This window comes from Pleurodeles waltl, chromosome 6 (genome assembly GCF_031143425.1).
Source record: "Pleurodeles waltl isolate 20211129_DDA chromosome 6, aPleWal1.hap1.20221129, whole genome shotgun sequence".
Taxonomy (NCBI): Eukaryota; Metazoa; Chordata; class Amphibia; order Caudata; family Salamandridae; genus Pleurodeles; species Pleurodeles waltl.
The window spans coordinates 830,637,328-830,658,401 of NC_090445.1; the positions used below are offsets into that span (position 1 = coordinate 830,637,328).

The window sequence follows — 21,074 nt, forward strand, 5'->3', positions numbered from 1 at the left end:
GACTCCGTCTTGTGCATTATGCAAAGTAACATTGGTCATATGCAAAGTAACATTGGTCATATGCAAACGTGCTCCCGCACAAAGTGAACTTTAATACACTGGCTGAACCCTAAGAGGGAGAAAGCACCATAAAGTGTTTTGTGGGGCAGGGGCTGGTGCTGGGTGATTGAGAGGTGGAAAGCTCACAGAGCAAGGAACTAGAAGCATTTTGTTCGGGTAGAAGCTCACGATTGATAAAGCAACACAGAGTGCACAGGGAAGGAGAGGTTTCTCAAGGGAAACCACAAGAGAGAGAGAGAGTGGCATGGAACAAGAGAGAGAAGCACAGAAGGGAGAGAGCAGTATGAAGCACAGAAGCGGGGGTGTTTTTTGCAGCACAAGAAAATCCCATGTGGGAGATAGCTGCGGGATGTTTTCTAGCAGTGAGGGGAGAAAAGCTCACGAGGAAGAGAGGTGGAAAATACATGAACTAATGGCAGGCTCAGCCTAAAAGACAAAAAGTAGTTCTCTACTAATGAGCAGTGTGAGCTCACGAGGAAGAGAGGTGGAAAATACATGCACTAATGGTGCGCTCAACCTAAAAGAAAAAAAGTAGTTCTCTACTAGTGAGCAGTGTAAGGATATGCTTCATTGGAGGGACTAACACAACACAGACTGGGCAAGCCATTTAATAGGAAGCAAGTAAATGAGTGACCATAAAGCCAACCAGTGGGTTGCAACGGGCAGGCACTAAGCTCACTGTAAGTTCACAATAGATTTTTTTGCAACCTGAAAACTTGCACTGTCTGTTAGGCTCGATCTAAAAAAAGAGGAGCATGACAATAGAAAAGTATGGTTTGCAAAGAGAAATGAAGAACTCCGACATAGGAAAGATAGTAAACTGAGGGGAAAAATAAGTAAGGTGAGGAAAGAAAAAGGCTGTGAGGGGATATGGTGATTAGGAGGCGAGGGCAACCTGGAAAAGGAGGATGAGGGAGAAAAGGGCATAGGCTAGGTAAAGTCTTAGAGCTGGGAGTGAAAGACAGTAATAAAGCAGAACTTAGAAGGATGTAGAAAGTTACAGAAAGAAAGGTAATATTACATCTTCTCTTCTTAACACACACCCTGTCTAGTTGCTCCGCACCCCCCACACTCTTGAGAACAAAGAGGATATGAGGACCCACATCTGCATAGTACGTTCTTTGGATGCGTCAAGTGATCTGGACCCAAGAGGAAGTGATGTAATTGAATAGCTTTTATTGTTTAAGAAATCTCGGGCTAGTGCCATTCGTCTCCACTTAAAGGCTATGGCAAAGGTCTGTTTCTATGGTGTATAATCTCACTTGTTCGATTACATCTTCCTTGTTCCAGTCCAGTCCCTGCTAAGACGTGGACTTCTGGCTTCTTTGGTTGAAATAGTAGGTTCCAGGGGAGGTGTGGTCGATAGGGCTCCAGGCTGTGGTACCAGCAAAAAAGGGGAGATGGGGTGGAGCCTCCCTCAGTGAGGACTCAGGACATTTGTTATGCGAGTTGGGCAGCCAGGTGCCTAACTCACCTCACGTGCACACAGCACCCATTAGTTACACATCGGGACGAGAAAGATTAAATTTGAACTCTGAGATTACCAGTAAGTAATCAAAATGTTACACGGCAATTCTAACAACTGTTGCATCTACGTTTCTACAGGGTTCTGGCGTAATTAAAGCTGGTTTTGCCGGAGATCAGATACCCAAGTATTGCTTTCCAAATTAGTAAGTATATGTCTCTTTTTTTGTATTCATATATTGCAGTATGTGTAATATGTAATATGTGTAAAACCGCTTTAGAGCATTTAATATACACACATTTCTGATATTACTCTTAGGCAGAAGATCTGTGTAGATAGCAAAAATGCCACATGTGCTCTTGAAATTAAATTGCTTATTGAATTATCTGGAAACTAAAAGGAAAGCGGGCATCAGGAAGGACACAAAACAAATGGAGCCTAGTTCGTCAGTGGACTTTAAGTTCCCAAAATGGGTTGCGATGTTAATGATATGCCATTTGTAAACCGCAAACAGGAGTCCTATTAGGGAGTCCTGGCAGAGAGTAATAACAGGCACATAGATCAACAAAAGAGTCATTTCTTCAGCTTCTTTCAAAAATTCAAGGCGCTCTACTCCGTTTGTAATGTGATCCGGTGGAGAGTTCCAAAACTTCAGGGAGAAATATGAAAAAAGTTGTCCCGCCTGGTCGGAAGTTACATATGCGTGTAACTGATGATAACAAACCTTCTGAAAAATGTGGAGGCTGTCTTTGGGCATTATGAGCTGGGATGTGGTCATGCAAGCAACAAATTGTGTTTGCCACCACTCTCACTGACATAGTGGAAGCTGAAAATCTCAGCACCTGAAAGTGCAGCGTGATGGGCACATTCACAAAGGCAGTGGAACAGATACAGACAAAAGAGGGGAGAGAATGTAAGAAACAAAGTTTGGCAGAGCAAAAAGGGAGATCGATTGGTATCCTCACATTTAACTTTATTGTATTTAGACCATTCTGAAGCGGGGACCTCGCCAACAATCAGTAGGTTCCTATACAGAAAACCCATAAATAAAAAAGGAAGACCATACTTGTAATTGCACGATTACAGAGCTTCGCACCCCTGGCGATGTGACAGAGGACATCGGAGCAGTAGCTACACTGCGGAGGATAGTTGGTTGAAAGAATGTTGTATTTGCAATGAAATCTATGAAGGAGGTGTTTGAAGTTATGCATGAGTGGCCAGAGTGAACTTTCATTTAGCACACACATTTCGCATATTTAAGTGGAGTTAGTTACACTGCTGTCCTTCACGCGATTGTTAGGTGACTGCAGGACCTTCATTCCACAATGCACACTGGATTCAGAGGAAGACGGGAGCTCTGCATAATCTTGGAGGCATGGGACTGTGGAGGGAGAGGAAAGAAGGGAAAAGGGAGCACCAGGGGTAGTCTTTATTAAGTAATGCATGTTGTAAGCTTTCGTGATGAAGGTGTTTCCTGATTTTAAGTGTCCATTTAGAAGGCTGGTGAGGGCCCTGCTAGAATGGACCTCATTAAAGTCGTCCATAGTACTTATAGATTATGTACAGCATAAATGTATTAATGTTTGACAGTATCCAGTCTTAGTGAAGGGTCACTGTGTGCATTGGTTGCATGACCTTTTTAGGTCTTGCTTGACAGAACATCTGCTGCTAAACCTTATGTGATTAACAGAAAAAGAGCTTCCGAAGCACCCCTTAAAGAGGGGCTTTGACTCAGCCCTCATGTTGATACCCTTTAGCACAGTGTTTGATTGGGCAGATGTTCTGTGCTTCCACTTAAAAAGAATGCTGTACTTGTCTTGTGGGAAAGCTGAATGCAGTACTGCAGGACTTATTAATATGGTGACAAGTCAGTAATCAAAGCTAAAGGCCTGATCTGTTTATTGTGTAAATTTACTTCAAAACCAGTGGGCATGACCTATGTATTGTGTAAAGCATCTGTTAAAGTCAGCATACAATTAAAGGTAGATTGTTATTGCACCATGTTAATTGTTGCATGCTGATGTTTTGGTACGAGGATTCTCGCAGATTATCCTTATAGAAAAATGTTTTGGTGTTGGTTACTCCCTTTGACTAACTGTTGAGTAAGGTTTTCATTATGCCAGTGTTTGCTAATCTCTCTTTGGAGTTGTATTTTGTTTTGCTAACCTTAATTTGATACATATTTAACATGTTATAGCTGAAAGCCTGGTAGTTGCTTTGTGGGAAAAAATTATGTTCAGACCAGTAGTCCTCATTTGGTTATGACATGCCAGTAATAAAGCCTGTATGCCTGACTGGTTCATTGGGAAATGTTATGTCAAATGCCATAGGGCTAATCTGTTTATTATGAAATGTTATGACAACAGCAGTAAGCTTGCCTTATTTATTCTTAAAAGCATATACTAAAGCTAATAGGCCTTTATTGGATAATTGTTGTTGCATTGAGTTAAAGCATGTGGACTAGCATTTTGTTATGTGAAATCTGACAGACTGATTTGTGCACTATACAAATACACATAATCTAAAAGTTTACCATAGTAGGCAAGAACTGTGGTGTTGATTACCTCGCTTTATCGAACACTGAGGATAGGAAAATGTCCACTCTGATAATCCTTACTAGACCATGTTAAGAAGGACCAACGGGCTTAGGTGTCTGCTAGGGTCTTGTAAACAAATTCATTTACTAAAAATGGAGCTAGAGAGAGAATATGGGAGAGGATGAATGAATGAATACGGGGGCTTTGGGTCAGCCTTCTGCAATTAGTCTGTTCGAATTCACACTCTGCTTCCATCGATGACAGCACTGGTTAGTTCTATTAGCCTGATGTGACCATAGTGTATATATGTTTACATTTCCTGTGTGTGTGTGTGTGTGTGTGTGTGTGTGTGTGTGTGTGTGTGTGTGTGTGCGCGTGCGCGTGCAATAAGTACAATACTGTTGCAAGATGACCGTCTACAGCTAGGTTGAATTTTATTCTTGTTGCAAGCACAAACATTCCATGTTTAGGCAGTGGCTTGTTACCCTTTTTCTACTTTTATTTTTTAAATGTATCTTATATTTCCTTATTAAGTGCCTTTGTTTGTATTTTAATGGATGGTTAAGTAGGTGAATGAAAAATGTTTGTGGATGAACGGATGCACAAGTAACAGAGTGCATGTATGATGACTTAGTGAGTGCCTAAACATAACAGTAACTGGTTCACTTATAAGCCAGACCTATTGGCTAATTTTTGTTGCACAGCATGGATCATTGGTCTGTCATCTAGTGGAAAATATGCATTGTTACATATTTCCTGAGCTGATAGACAATCCATCACAAGTGAAACTCACTGAGAGATGCTGCTTCCAATATTCAGAACTGTAGGTCGTTAGTAATAAACCTATCTGCAGGCCCTTCCAACAAGAGATGTCTTCTGTTTTGCTTTTTTTTTTTTTTTTAATTTGTATTTTAATTGAGACAGAGTTAACACAACAGAGCATACAGAACAAAAACAATTGCCCCAACCACTCGCCCCCTTTTCGTACATGTATTTCTTACATATTTTGCCCAGAGGGAAAACAAACACCTCTCCAGCTATGGGTGTAGGTGCTCGTCAGCTCCTGTGAACTCCAAGGTCCCAAAACTGTTGACTGGAAATGTATCTTTCAGTTTGAAGGTGTATCCAGCGTTAACAAGTAGCCCTGTAACGGGCCCTTATGACTCTGCTCATTACAAAAGGCTTTGTCCTGAATCCACATTTTTGCTGTTGGAGCAAGATCCCAAGCACACACCACCTACTGTTTAGCCACCAAAAGGGCAGCGGAAGCAAATTTCCATAAAGACGCCAGTACATCTACAATATACCCCCAACAAAGCCATTTCAGAGTCTATGTCAGCTTCTCCTCTGTCATATCGGAAAGTGCATTAAATACTTTAATCCAGTACCTGCTAATAGAGTAGACATCCAGGCCAGACGGTAAAATTGACCTCTGAGTTGAGACATCTTACACACTTCAATTCTTCTTGCAGTTTGATTTTATGCAATGTAGTGAAGTATGATAGGTCTGATGTAGAAATCTAAATTGCATCAATCACAGCCAACCACCATGGGAGGCGGAATGGGATGGAGATGGCCTATCTGGTTGCAGCAATAACCCATTCCTTTATGGTGTATTAACTCACCTTGCTCTCCTGTTCTACCCCAGGGCTCTTGGTTTGCAACATAAAATACAATTTGGTGACAACATGTTTATTAGAGCAAGTGTTGAGGAGCAATGTTAATATTTTACAGGTGGTTAGTTCCTGAAGCAATGAGTCTTATTTACTGCTTCAGGAAGCTTAAACTCCATAATTTATTGGGACATGCTTTTAGTGACACACTGGACTTTCTTTCTATTGCACTATGGGTTACCTCCTCTTCCATTTCTGATGCGCTTCATTCAGATGATTTGGTTCCATCAGGTTTTCATAATTCGAAGAGACCCTAGTACTTAGACAGGCTTTATCTTAGAATATACTGTCCTGTTTGTTTCCTCCATAGGAAGACCTCTTTCAGAAGGGGGGGGGGAGACTCTGCACCCCAGTTATAGCAAATTTAAACCTTCAAGACAGAGACTTGAGAGGTTAAGCTGATTTCTTATTCCTTTCTGGGGTTCCGGAAGTCATTCTATCTACCTGGCACCATTTGACTAGGCAATTGATCTTTTCATCTTGGCATTCTAAGCACTCATTGGAGCCTCTCAAAGGTGAATCAGGACTCAAAATGCAAGTCAGCCCTAGTGGTTTTGCCAATGATTGTTTACCTAAGGTAGCTACGGAGTTCTGTGCCTCTCGCGTAATTTCTATGCTTTGTTTTACACCGCCTGTCTCGTCATCTTTCTAAGAATAGAGTAGACTGAACTTAAAAGGGGCTCTGAGCCTTTGCATTTATAGTTTACTGTTTTTTAAAATTGATGAATAATTTAATTGTTTTTAGAGGTCTTCATCTTCGCACGCTGTTATGAACCAGACAGTCTCTAGGTGGCTGCTTTTGACTATTCGCTTTTGTTATGCAGTAGCAGAGAAGTAAGCTCCAGAGTGTTTTGTAGTCGCCCTGCCAGGGGCATTATGGCTGCATCAGCTCTTTTTTAAGCAGGTCCCTCTATTCAGAATATTTGCAAGGCTAAATCTTTGATCCATTTGTTTACTAAACACTATTACTTTGTTTCTGAAGAAAGAGGGCAGTCTTAGCCTGGGAGGGCTAGTGTTTCGGTCCTTCCATTTACGCTGCGGTTCTGGGTTGTCCTCACCTTCCCTTGTTGTTGCTACGGCATCAAAAAAATTCTAGCTTTCGCGACAAGAATTTTCAATTCTATTAAGGACACAGAGGCGAGGATTATGCCATCTCTTTCTTTACTGTTAAACACAGCAGCCAATAAAAACTTAAACTACATTTCCCATGAGGGAACAGTCTAGGTATCACTCCCAATCAGGGTCTACTCCAACCTATATATATCATAGCCCTCTAGAGTCCGTCCTCTTTCTTTGCTCATAACCGAGTAACTTCCACAAAATAAAGCCAACCATATCTTCTTCAGAATGGAAGAACAGCAAACCCGGTGCAGAAAGACAATTTTCAAGGTCCAATCCCTGGAACACGCTCAGGAAGTCTTCGCATCTGTAAACAGAAACATAGGGGGTTATTACAACTTTGGAGGAGGTGTTAATCCGTCCCAAAAGTGACGGTAAAGTGACGGATATACCACCAGCCGTATCACGAGTCCATTATATCCTGTGGAACTCGTAATACGGCTGGTGGTATATCCGTCACTTTACCGTCACTTTTGGGACGGATTAACACCTCCTCCAAAGTTGTAATAACCCCCATAGTGCCATAATCTCTTGATTGAAGAGAAAACCGTATAAATATTCATAAGAGTGAGGTATATTCAACAATCTATACATCATATCACAAATAATCACTATATCATTCATATCCTGGGTGGGATAATCCTCGCCTCCGTGTCCTTAATAGAATTGAAAATTATTGTCGCGAAAGCTAGAAATGTTTTGATTCTATGTCAGGACCGGAGGCTTCTGATTATGCTAGTTTAAAGCTGATCTGTGACTGCAGACGCAACATCCACAATAGGTTTATGATAAAAAAAAGCTTAAATGTGGAACCTGAAGACCAATCTGCGGCCCGCATAATATCCTCTAACACTGGAACCTACATTAAATGCCTTTGAAGCCATAGCCCCTCTGACAGAATGGGCTCCAAATATTGGAAGTATCAGTACCTGCTTCCTGAAGTAACCATTTGACCCATCTGGCCAATGTTGCAGAAGATACAGCTCCAAACGGTTCCTGAAGAGATATATCAAAAGCTGTCCACTCAAATCTCTTCGAAATTCACGAGCGTCATACACTTTTATACATTTAACCACACACAGTTTAGCATTATCTCTAAAACATAGATAGGAAATACATGTAGAATTTGATTTGGTTCGTTTAATGATTCTAAAAGAGACACCTGAAGGAGTAAATACTCTACCTGCAATATCCAGAGCTTTAACATCTGATACTTTCTTGCAGGAAATAAGACAAAGCAAAATAGCTGAAACCAAATCCTTCCTGAACCCCAAGAAATCTATTTGTTGGGCAGGAATTAATTGGGATTTCTCTGCGTTTATGATAAAGTCCAGATCCTGAAGTAATTACACTCTCCATGATAAATCGAGAAGTACTCGACTTTCCTCCTGCGCTATGATTAGATTGTGGTCTAAATAAATGATAAGCCGGACACCTTTCTTTCAAAGCCATTGAACGACTGGGCACATTACCTTGGTGAAACACTTTGGGGGCTGAAGACAGCCCGAAGAGGAGAGCTGAAAACTCATAACATCTAATTCCCCAAAAGAACTGGAGAAACCGCCGATGAGGAGCGAAGATGGGAATAGTTAGGTAAGCGTCTTTGAGATCTAACAGGACCATCCAATCCCCTTATAGCAAAAGGTCCAGAAGGAGATGAATACCTTCCATCTTGAAATGTCAGTAGACAATCCAAGAATTGTATTGGCGAAGAATCGGAACTAATCAAGAACCCTCTCCTTTCTTCTGAACCAAGAAGATGGTGCTGATCAAGCCCCAGGTATGGGGAAGAGAAGAAACGATCGGTCCTTTCATAAGCAAGGCTTCGACCTATTGATCTATGAAAGAACTCTCTTCTTGGGGGAAAAAGGAGGGGAGGAGGAATGGAGACCTGTTCTGTGTTTGAATAGAACTCTAGATGATAACCTTGGATGGTTTCTAAAACCTACGCATCTTGAGTGATTAGGGATCAACTGTTTACAAACAGACTCACTCTGCCCCCCAAAATCATTTCCCCAAACGGAATATGAGTTACCTGGTTGGGGAGCAGCTTGATTATATTGTCCTCCTCTGTGAGGTCCCCTGGGGTTACTTCCTCTGTATCCACGATCTCTCGCCAGGTAGGAATTGGCATTGGCTTGATATCCCGAGGAACCTCTGCCTCTGTAGTAAGGTCTGGAAGTTGGAGCACTGAACCGGCCTGACGTCCGACTTCTAAAACGCCCGGCCCTGCGAAAAAGGCTACTGTTGAAAACCTTTTTGACTTATCCGAATTAGAAGAGTCTGAATCAGAATGTTGACTAGTGTGCACTGAAGGGGTAAAACGAGGTTGGAAAGCCCCATATTCGTGATCGTTAAGGACCGAGGTAACGGTCTGGTCTAGAAGGTCATCAGATGACTGGCCAGGCTCATTTGTATTGACCTCAATTGGGGTGGGGTTCCCCGAGCCTGCGCCCAAGCGCCTGAAACCATAGTTGAAAATAGGTTGTGAAAATTTATGTAATGCTTTGATCAAAGCTTTGTTAACTAAATCTCGCAGGTGGAAATCAAGTGCCTCCACAAGGCGCTCTTCCATATGTTGGTCATAATGACCAGCATCATACTCCCCCATATTGTTCGTCATCCCTGAAGTGGGCCATGTGTCTGTGCCAATTAATAATTATGAGTTCCCAAAAGCACAGTTAAGTTGGGGGGAAAAAACCCAAATGCCTCACGTAAAATAGATTCTGCCGGTCAAAAGAGGAGGAAGGGACAAGTAGATTACTACTTTTCCCTTGAGCGAAAGCTCTATAGTATTTTTACAGCCCCTCTGGGCGTATTCTGAGGAGAATGCAGGCAATAAATCCTTTGTTGTAGAAGCTTCTGAGGAATACCGCTTCTACTCGCCGGAAAACGAGCTTCCACAGTGGAATCACTTGTGCGCATGCGTGAGGTCCCGAGAGTAAAGCGGGTTAGAAAAAAGGCCACATTCCCCTCAGGCCTCCTCGCTGGCGATATATAAATAAATATGCGCGCGCTATTGGAGTGTGAAAGATTTAAATAATGCAAAAATCGCTAAGCACAATAAATCAAAACGGCAAATAGAATACAAAGGGAATCCAATTGAAGTGTATGAAGGCACTAGGCCACGCTCAAACCAGAAGAACTTGAACAATATTTGTCTAGTAGAAAAGAACTTAGCTCTGTGCTGCAGCAGCAAAGAAAGAGGACGGACTCTAGAGGACTATGATATATATATATATATAGGTTGGGGTAGACCCTGATTGGGGGTGATACCTAGACTGTTGCCTCATGGGAAATGTAGTTTAAATTTTCATTGGCTGCTGTGTTTAACAGTAAAGAAAGAGATTACATAATCAGAAGCCTCCGGTCCTGACATAGAATTGTATCAGTTTCGGAAGCAGTTTGAATGAGTAACTGTCACATGCCATCATTAATGTTCTTTCTAATAGTGACAGAAGCTGCAGAATCTTTGTGACAGCCTTCTCGGGAGTTTTGTTTTCTTTGTTTATGTTGTTTTAATCTTTCCTCTGTGCCTCTTGCCTCAGTGAGGGTCTGGAAAACAAAACGTGGTGATGCGACGAAGCCCCTTTTATTGCATGTACTTCAGGGCAAAGTCAAGGAGACAGTGTCCACCTACTATTTTCACAGGGTGGAGGCCACACCCTTGCCAGGAAGTTCGTCAGTGAATTTTTTTGAATTTGTCGCGTTGTAATTTGCAGATACCGTGACATATTCAGCAGCCCCTGCACATTGCCTGTTTGCAGTTCCGAGCAGCAGCGTGTAGGCACCGAGAGGCCTTTCATATTTGAGATTCTTATTTGAGATTCTAACTGGTCCCAAAACAAAGGACGAACTTGAGGAGCCGTTAGCCTTCCTTTTGTTCCACTACGATTCTGTTTTGGGAGCTAACTAGAGCCTAACACCCAATTACTTCAGAGAAACTATGATTTGAAGGCAAGCTTTTGAGTTTGTTCAAACCCTGTATATAAGGGATATGTATGCACTGTTTTGGGTTGTTTGTACTAATAACACTTTATTACTGCCCACAAGAAATCATTCTTAGCAGCATTATAATAACAGCAGATTGAGAAAAAATAATAAAGTCTAAATCGGGCCACTGTATTTATGCAACAGAGGAGGACAAAATTATGCGGCATGGTTGACTAAATTATGCAGCAAGAAAATGCAAATTGTGTGGCATAATGCAGCATATTTTGTGATACATTATTTCATTATTTGGTCATTTCTTTCACAAGGTAACTCTGTCTAGGAAAATATTTGACCTTCATAATACCAGCTTAATACCCAAATACAGAAATAAACAGTTGAAAGATAGGCCTTCCACTGCTCAGGGACACATCGCCCTGTTTTTAGTAACTTTTGATCCATTTGATACAGTTGTTAAAATGTGCAGATTATGCACCAGGTAATGGATTATGTGACAAGTGCAGCAAATTCATAACTATGCAGAAACGTCTGCAGAATTGGGTAGATCCAGTGGCTCTGGTGTGAACCTATGCCTTGCAGTTTGCATGCAGATCATTGATGCTGGTTCATAGGTCTCCATGTTAAAAGCACTTGCCTATCTACATAAAATAAAAATCTTTCAAAACACTTTACACAATTTGTTTTGCATGACACACATCAACTGTCTCTGCTACTGTGAGTCAAAAACTGTGACTAGAAAAAAATCATGTTTCTCCAGCAAGTGCATTACCACCAGAGTATTATTTTATTACTTTCATTATGCCCCGAGATTTACTGGGCACACAAAGATCTCTTGAGCAGGTGCCTTAACCCATAAGATATTTTAAAATTCACCTGTTGCAATTAATAAAACCAGAACAGGTTTGACAGGTTTACTATCATGTTTATCCTTGTTGCTAATTTCTTTGTGGCACAGGCCAATTCCATCACTGCTTGACCCTCCCAATATATGTGTTCCTGGAGTAATGCCTGTCCAATTCGAACAGCTGTAAGAATAAATCACAGGGCAGTAGCAAGGCTGAAAAAACATTTCAGGCCTGCCTCGCAGTCCTCCCTGTGATTTTTTTTTTTTTTTCACAGCATGCCCAGCGCCAGAAACCTGGAAGAAGTCAGCAGGAAGAATGTAGAAATATGTCCACCCTGCAATTCTCCCAGAATGCAGCGAGCCAGAAAGCTGAAATATCCACATTCGTTGCACCCCGTTTAAAAAGATGAGCAGCCAGAATGTTGGTCTTTTTTGTCCCTGAATCATTTCACCTGCCTTGGCACTCCACCTCCTTTCCTTCCATTGGAGAGCTGCAGCACACTCTGCACATGGACAGAAAGAAGAAAAAAGAAGCCCTATATAGGAGATTGGCAGAAAGAAGTCTACTATATCCAAGTTTTCATTCCAGCTCTTGGTAAGTTCTGCTAACGCAGCCTGACTTCACCCCATCCCACTGCAAAAGAAATGCTGCATCTTATCTTTGGGCAAAATGCTGCCCCTGTGGTGCTGCATATGCTTGGGTGTGGCCTGATTACAAGGAAGCGTTTCTCACTCCAAAGGTTGGGTACACGTGTACCATTGCAATCCCCCAGGCTCCAGTCTTGCTTTCAAACGCTATCTTCTTTAGAAGTGGGCGAATGAAAAAAGTTATCCAGGAGAGCCTGTCCCTCAGCTTGAGCCATGAAACTGACAAGTAATTGATGCAACAAAATATGCTCAGTTGCTTCACAATTCAAAAAAGTCTATTAAGTTAAAATTGACAGGCATTTACTAAAAACAATAGCTTGAGTTGAGTCTGAACTTAAAACACCTCTGCCCCACTGCCCTGACAACAGTGCTATTAAGTAACTAAGAGGCAAGTCAATTGTTATGACCACCTTGTATGTGGCCCAGATTGTCAGTATTGTACATAGATAATCATTACATACTATTAAATGAAACAGAATATAGATTTGCCCAGGAGCACATAATTTGGTCAAGTGGGAAAGTTGGATTGATCCTAGGTTTTCTACTTTCACATTCCATAATTCTGCTACTAGATGAGTATCTCTTTATTTCTCTTGTTTTACATCAAGGTTTAATACTTTGTCTTTAATTCTTGATGCATGCGGTTGGAGCATAGGTTGCAGGCAAAAGGCATATGGAGGTCAATTGCCATGTGCACCCATTACATGACCTAGATTCTTATTATTCATTAACAATATTATAAATCACCCATAACTAAGCCCCAATTAAGATTCCACTTATTGTATATGTTTGTGTAAGTCCATAGACCGATGTATCTATGTTGCACTTGGAGGTCTTGAAAAATCATAAAATTGTTACTAGACCTGCAGGTCGAGTAACTTGAATAATCTACTCGACCTAACTACAATCTACTTGACCTGTAAACCAGTCTCAAATTGTCTGATCCTAGGCAAATATCTTTTTTTACAGAGTCGCCCTTTCCTTCATTCTCACATATGAATGCACCTTCAATGCGAGTTCAGTGTTTCTGCTGTACCAAAAAACTCTTTTGTTTTAGTTAAATAGACTAAGGCCCAGATTTACAAGCGGCCTGCGCCACCGATGTGTCACTTTTTTAACACATTTGTGGCGCAGGCTGGTGACCCATATCTACAAGGCCACGCACAGCCACTTTGCATGGCTTTACATGGCCATGTAGATATGGAGTAAAGCAATGCAGCACAAGTAGCGGCGTTGCTTTCTTTGCATCGGAGAGGCATGTCCATGGGTGTTGCATGGGTGTTCCCACGAGACACCCATGGATGTGGATGCATTTTGAGATTTAGAAGGTTTTTTAAACCGGGGAATGCATCGTAACCCTATGCCGCTCTAGAGGTGACGTAGAAGTGACACAACGGGGAGAAATAGCTTTATTTCTCCCTGTTTTTTCCTCTTTGGATTGTTTTTGTTCTAGAAGGTGCCCCTTCCTGCACAAAAACAATCATCCCTGCAATGCAGGCACCCTTGCACTATGGTGCAAGGGTGCCTGTGTTGGCGCATGGCAGCAATTTGTGCGCCAGTGCAAGGGAAAAGGACAGGAATGCACTGTATCTTGTAGATACAGCGCATTCCTGCCCTTTGGTTTTGATGCAGGGCAACGCAGCAAGAAGACTTATGGTGCTGCCTTGCGTCAAAGCATTGTAAATCTGGTCCTAATTTTTTGCTCCATGTGTAATAGGAAGCTAGCCAACATATAGGGTATACAGGATCCGTGACTTCCCTTAGTTTACTAATAGCATTGCCTTCAGGGCAGAAGTATTTCCCAGTTTATGTTTAAACACTCTTTCAATAAATATTTGACTAAAGCATGATGTGGTAACCTTACCACTAGCTTGCAGCTTTACTAAAATTAATTATGTAGTGTATTAATAATCTGTGAAAACTGGGTTTCAGGAAACATATTTATCATTTGCACATCACCAAGTAAAGTGTTCTTATTTGTTTTCACTCTATAAAAACACTTTTTTTCATCACACTGAAGAACAAAAATGGACTTTCATAGCTACTGACATGTATTTTGAAATGTTTGTACAGTTGACTTAGTGATTTAAATGTTGCTTGAAACACCCACCTAGCCTTTCATTTCACAGTTTTTGCAGCAGGTCAGACAGGTCACCATAGACAATCCTGGAACTCTGCAGTCAGAATGGAAAAAGACACAGTGACTTTTGACCTTTGTCTCTGAACACAGAGCAAATGTAACAAGAACATGATTTAAAGACATCGTTTTCACTTTCTGACTAAACAGAACATCTGTTCTGTGTCAACTCGCCAGGATGGGCGAGTAGGTCCTAAACGTAGCTCCACCTGATAAAAAATGACTTTCCATAGTGAGTGGTGGAGTAGCTTTTTCAAACCCTGACTGGACCGATCATTTCACGTTCGGGAAGTACCGCAAATTGATGCACACTTATTTGTCAACTTATAGAAATCGTCTGCTTATTTCTTCTTTCATCGATACTGCAGCTGTACATTTTTCCCTTCAAAAAAGGCCTGTCTTGCACAATCCTCCTTGCTCCGCCAATTAAATAAAGTGTGTAAATACCAATATTTTTTCTTCTTTTTGTTCTGCACAAATGAACATCTTTCACTTAACTTACACGAATTCCTATAAACCTACAGAAAAATGGGGATGTAGGTTACTTCGAGATCCTAAATGCATAATAATGGTAACATTTGTTTGCGCGAAAATGATGTATACATTTGCATAAGGGTATATGTAATATGCATTGGGAAAATGTGTGTAAACACTAATCGTTCCCATCATCATATTTGCCACTAGGTGATCCTTTCTTAGCAGTACCCGTTGTCCATCAGCTTTAGTAGAGATAAAGCAGTGTACTTGCAGAACTTCCAGTGCAAGACTTGGAGTTTACAATGAGATACATTTTCAGATCATGATTTGTAATAGAGTGGCAGTTGTTGAAATGAGAACCCAGAAAGTACTTAAATAACAGTCAGATGATTTTTTAGCCTCACCAGTAAGATAAAATGACGCCAGTATACAAAACCTTTGTTCTCTTGTTAATGTTGCTCCCTATTGACCCTATTTTCGTGGAAGGAACAACTGTTGACGTCTGTGTTACATCAAGGCATTTTTGCAGTTAATCAGTCATAGAATTGTTGTTGCTTTTAAGAAGTCTCTTGAATGTAAAAACTTTGGTGCTGTTGGTCTGTCATTTGATGTTTTTTAACCACTTGGCTGTTCAGCCTTCACCCCTAGAATGTTAAGCCTTTTTTGTCTCTATCAGGTAGTTTCCTCTAAATCCCCCATAACTTTTTTTTTTCCACATAAGATATCTCAACCAAATGCGTGTCCTTTTGTCCAACATCCTGGGGATTTCAAAGGGTTTGTGATTCCCTTGGAGGGGACTGATAAAATAGCCAAAATATGGCAATATTTTGCAGTTTGGGGAGAAAATAGGGGGGAAAAGTGCTCAGCAAAAAAATACCTTATTTCCTCCTGAAAATGGCAATTATGAAAGGTTTGCTGTGCTAAAGACACAATGTTCCTGGCTTTCAGGAACATGCAGAGCTGATTTAAAAAAAAAAAAAAAACTATTCTGTAGGAAGTTGGCTCTGTATGTGCTATTTCAAAGTAAGGAATAGCATGCACAGAGTCCAAGGGTTCCCCTTAGAGGTAAAATAGTGATAAAAATAGATAATACTAATGCTCTATTTTGTGGTAGTGTGGTCGAGCAGTAGGCTTATCCAAGGAGTAGTGTTAAGCATTTGTTGTACATACACATAGACAATAAATGAGGTACACACACTCAGAGACAAATCCAGCCAATAGGTTTTGTATAGAAAAATATCTTTTCTTAGTTTATTTTAAGAACCACAGGTTCAAATTTAACATGTAATATCTTGTTTGAAAGGTATTGCAGGTAAGTACATTAGGAACTTTGAATCATTTCAATTGCATGTATACTTTTCAAGTTATTCACAAATAGCTATTTCAAAAGTGGACACTTAGTGCAATTTTCACAGTTCCTGGGGGAGGTAAGTTTTTGTTAGTTTTACCAGGTAAGTAAGACACTTACAGGGTTCAGTTCTTGGTCCAAGGTAGCCCACCGTTGGGGGTTCAGAGCAGAGGTTATAATGGAGAGAAGGGGGTGCCCCGGTTCCGGTCTGCTTGCAGGTAAGTACCCGCGTCTTCGGAGGGCAGACCAGGGGGGTTTTGTAGGGCACCGGGGGGGACACAAGCCCACACAGAAATTTCACCCTCAGCGGCGCAGGGGCGGCCGGGTGCAGTGTTAGAACAAGCGTCGGGTTCGCAATGTTAGTCAATGAGAGATCAAGGGATCTCTTCAGCGCTGCAGGCAGGCAAGGGGGGGCTTCCTCGGGGAAACCTCCACTTGGGCAAGGGAGAGGGACTCCTGGGGGTCACTTCTGCAGTGAAAGTCCGGTCCTTCAGGTCCTGGGGGCTGCGGGTGCAGGGTCTTTTCCAGGCGTCGGGACTTAGGTTTCAGAGAGTCGCGGTCAGGGGAAGCCTCGGGATTCCCTCTGCAGGCGGCGCTGTGGGGGCTCAGGGGGGACAGGTTTTGGTACTCACAGTCGTAGAGTAGTCCGGGGGTCCTCCCTGAGGTGTTGGTTCTCCACCAGCCGAGTCGGGGTCGCCGGGTGCAGTGTTGCAAGTCTCACGCTTCTTGCGGGGAGTTGCAGGGTTCTTTAAAGCTGCTTCTTGAAACAAAGTTGCAGTCTTTTTGGAGCAGGTCCGCTGTCCTCGGGAGTTTCTTGTCGTCGTCGAAGCAGGGCAGTCCTCAGAGGATTCAGAGGTCGCTGGTCCCTTTGGAAGGCGTCGCTGGAGCAGAGTTCTTTGGAAGGCAGGAGACAGGCCGGTGAGTTTCTGGAGCCAAGGCAGTTGTTGTCTTCTGGTCTTCCTCTGCAGGGGTTTTCAGCTAGGCAGTCCTTCTTGTTGTTGTTGCAGGAATCTAATTTTCTAGGGTTCAGGGTAGCCCTTAAATACTAAATTTAAGGGCGTGTTTAGGCCTGGGGGGTTAGTAGCCAATGGCTACTAGCCCTGAGGGTGGGTACACCCTCTTTGTGCCTCCTCCCAAGGGGAGGGGGTCACAATCCTAACCCTATTGGGGGAATCCTCCATCTGCAAGATGGAGGATTTCTAAAAGTTAGAGTCACCTCAGCTCAGGACACCTTAGGGGCTGTCCTGACTGGCCAGTGACTCCTCCTTGTTGCTTTCTTTGTTCCCTCCAGCCTTGCCGCCAAAAGTGGGGGCCGTGGCCGGAGGGGGCGGGCAACTCCACTAAGCTGGAGTGCCCTGCTGGGCTGTGACAAAGGGGTGAGCCTTTGAGGCTCACCGCCAGGTGTCACAGCTCCTGCCTGGGGGAGGTGTTAGCATCTCCACCCAGTGCAGGCTTTGTTACTGGCCTCAGAGTGACAAAGGCACTCTCCCCATGGGGCCAGCAACATGTCTCTAGTGTGGCAGGCTGCTGGAACTAGTCAGCCTACACAGACAGTCGGTTAAGTTTCTGGGGGGCACCTCTAAGGTGCCCTCTGTGGTGTATTTTACAATAAAATGTACACTGGCATCAGTGTGCATTTATTGTGCTGAGAAGTTTGATACCAAACTTCCCAGTTTTCAGTGTAGCCATTATGGTGCTGTGGAGTTCGTGTTTGACAAGCTCCCAGACCATATACTCTTATGGCTACCCTGCACTTACAATGTCTAAGGTTTTGTTTAGACACTGTAGGGGTACCATGCTCATGCACTGGTACCCTCACCTATGGTATAGTGCACCCTGCCTTAGGGCTGTAAGGCCTGCTAGAGGGGTGACTGACCTATACTTGCATAGGCAGTGAGAGGCTGGCATGGCACCCTGAGGGGAGTGCCATGTCGACTTACTCGTTTTGTTCTCACTAGCACACACAAGCTGGCAAGCAGTGTGTCTGTGCTGAGTGAGAGGTCTCCAGGGTGGCATAAGACATGCTGCAGCCCTTAGAGACCTTCCTTGGCATCAGGGCCCTTGGTACTAGGAGTACCAGTTACAAGGGACTTATCTGGATGCCAGGGTCTGCCAATTGTGGATACAAAAGTACAGGTTAGGGAAAGAACACTGGTGCTGGGGCCTGGTTAGCAGGCCTCAGCACACTTTCAATTGTAAACATAGCATCAGCAAAGGCAAAAAGTCAGGGGGCAACCATGCCAAGGAGGCATTTCCTTACACAACCCCCCCCCCCAAACGAAAGAGGATGAGACTAACCTTTCCCAAGAGAGTCTTCATTTTCTAAGTGGAAGAACCTGGAAAGGCCATCTGCATTGGCATGGGCAGTCCCAGGTCTGTGTTCCACTATAAAGTCCATTCCCTGTAGGGAGATGGACCACCTCAACAGTTTAGGATTTTCACCTTTCATTTGCATCAGCCATTTGAGAGGTCTGTGGTCAGTTTGAACTAGGAAGTGAGTCCCAAAGAGGTATGGTCTCAGCTTCTTCAGGGACCAAACCACAGCAAAGGCCTCCCTCTCAATGGCACTCCAACGCTGCTCCCTGGGGAGTAACCTCCTGCTAATGAAAGCAACAGGCTGGTCAAGGCCATCATCATTTGTTTGGGACAAAACTGCCCCTATCCCATGTTCAGAGGCATCTGTCTGCACAATGAACTGCTTAGAATAATCTGGAGCTTTTAGAACTGGTGCTGAGCACATTGCTTGTTTCAGGGTGTCAAAGGCCTGTTGGCATTCCACAGTCCAGTTCACTTTCTTGGGCATTTTCTTGGAGGTGAGTTCAGTGAGGGCTGTCACAATGGATCCATATCCCTTCACAAACCTCCTGTAATACCCAGTCAAGCCAAGGAATGCCCTGACTTGAGTCTGGGTTTTTGGAGCTACCCAGTCCAGAATAGTCTGGATCTTGGGTTGGAGTGGCTGAACTTGGCCTCCACCTACAAGGTGGCCCAAGTAAACCACAGTTCCCTGCCCTATCTGGCATTTGGATGCCTTGATAGAGAGGCCTGCAGATTGCAGAGCCTTCAAAACCTTCTTCAGGTGGACCAGGTGATCCTGCCAGGTGGAGCTGAAGACCGCAATATCATCAAGATAAGCTGTGCTAAAGGACTCCAAACCAGAAAGGACTTGATTCACCAACCTTTGGAAGGTGGCAGGGGCATTCTTTAAACCAAAGGGCATAACAGTAAACTGATAATGCCCATCAGGTGTGGAGAATGCTGTTTTCTCTTTTGCTCCAGGTGCCATTTTTATTTGCCAGTACCCTGCTGTCAAATCAAAGGTACTTAAGAATTTGGCAGCACCTAATTTGTCTATGAGCTCATCAGCTCTAGGAATTGGATGAGCATCTGTCTTGGTGACAGAGTTGAGCCCTCTGTAGTCCACACAAAACCTCATCTCTTTCTTTCCATCTTGGGTGTGAGGTTTGGGGACTAAGACCACTGGGCTAGCCCAGGGGCTGTCAGAGCGCTCAATTACTCCCAATTCCAGCATCTTGTGGACTTCCACCTTGATGCTTTCCTTAACATGGTCAGACTGTCTAAAAATTTTGTTTTTGACAGGCATGCTGTCTCCTGTGTCCACATCATGGGTACACAGGTGTGTCTGACCAGGGGTTAGGGAGAAGAGTTCAGGAAACTGTTGTAGGACTCTCCTACAATCAGCTTGCTGTTGGCCAGAGAGGGTGTCTGAGTAGATCACTCCATCTACTGAGCCATCTTTTGGGTCTGATGACAGAAGATCAGGGAGAGGTTCACTCTCTGCCTCCTGATCCTCATCTGTTACCATCAACATATTCACATCAGCCCTGTCATGGAAGAGCTTAAGGCGGTTCACATGGATCACCCTCTTGGGGCTCCTGCTTGTGCCCAGGTCCACCAGGTAGGTGACCTGACTCTTCCTTTCTAGCACTGGGTAAGGGCCACTCCATTTGTCCTGAAGTGCCCTGGGAGCCACAGGCTCCAGAACCCAGACTTTCTGCCCTGGTTGGAACTCAACCAGTGCAGCCTTTTGGTCATACCAAAACTTCTGGAGCTGTTGGCTGGCCTCAAGGTTTTTGCTTGCCTTTTCCATGTACTCTGCCATTCTAGAGCGAAGGCCAAGTACATTGTCCACTATGTCCTGTTTAGGCTCATGAAGAGGTCTCTCCCAGCCTTCTTTAACAAGAGCAAGTGGTCCCCTTACAGGGTGACCAAACAGAAGTTCAAAGGGTGAGAACCCTACTCCCTTCTGTGGCACCTCTCTGTAAGCGAAAAGCAGACATGGCAAGAGGACATCCCATCTCCTTTTGAGCTTTTCTGGGAGCCCCATGATCATGCCTTTTAATGTCTTGTTGAATCTCTCAACTAAGCCATTAGTTTGTGGATGGTATGGTGTAGTGAATTTATAAGTCACTCCACACTCATTCCACATGTGTTTTAGGTATGCTGACATGAAGTTGGTACCTCTGTCAGACACCACCTCCTTAGGGAAACCCACTCTGGTAAAGATACCAATGAGGGCCTTGGCTACTGCAGGGGCAGTAGTCGACCTAAGGGGAATAGCTTCAGGATACCTAGTAGCATGATCCACTACTACTAGGATGTACATATTTCCTGAGGCTGTGGGAGGTTCCAGTGGACCAACTATGTCCACACCCACTCTTTCAAAGGGGACCCCCACCACTGGAAGTGGAATGAGGGGGGCCTTTGGGTGCCCACCTGTCTTACCACTGGATTGACAGGTGGGGCAGGAGAGGCAAAACTCCTTAACCTTCTGGGACATATTGGGCCAGTAGA

General features: G+C 43.4%; 2 protein-coding genes across 2 annotated transcripts in view; one reads left to right on the forward strand and one right to left on the reverse strand.

Annotated features, from left to right (window-relative positions):
* The window catches only part of SUFU (SUFU negative regulator of hedgehog signaling), a 401,082-nt gene extending 392,073 nt beyond the window's left edge, over positions 1–9,009 (reverse strand). Inside the window, exon 1 of the mRNA XM_069239513.1 lies at positions 8,890–9,009. The gene's annotated coding sequence lies outside the window, so the exon portion shown is untranslated. The remainder of the gene's footprint in view (positions 1–8,889) is intronic.
* Positions 1–21,074, forward strand: part of ACTR1A (actin related protein 1A) — a 217,157-nt gene that overhangs the window by 26,267 nt on the left and 169,816 nt on the right. Inside the window, exon 2 of the mRNA XM_069239514.1 lies at positions 1,666–1,730. Coding sequence (XP_069095615.1) covers positions 1,666–1,730 — 65 coding nt within the window. The remainder of the gene's footprint in view (positions 1–1,665; positions 1,731–21,074) is intronic.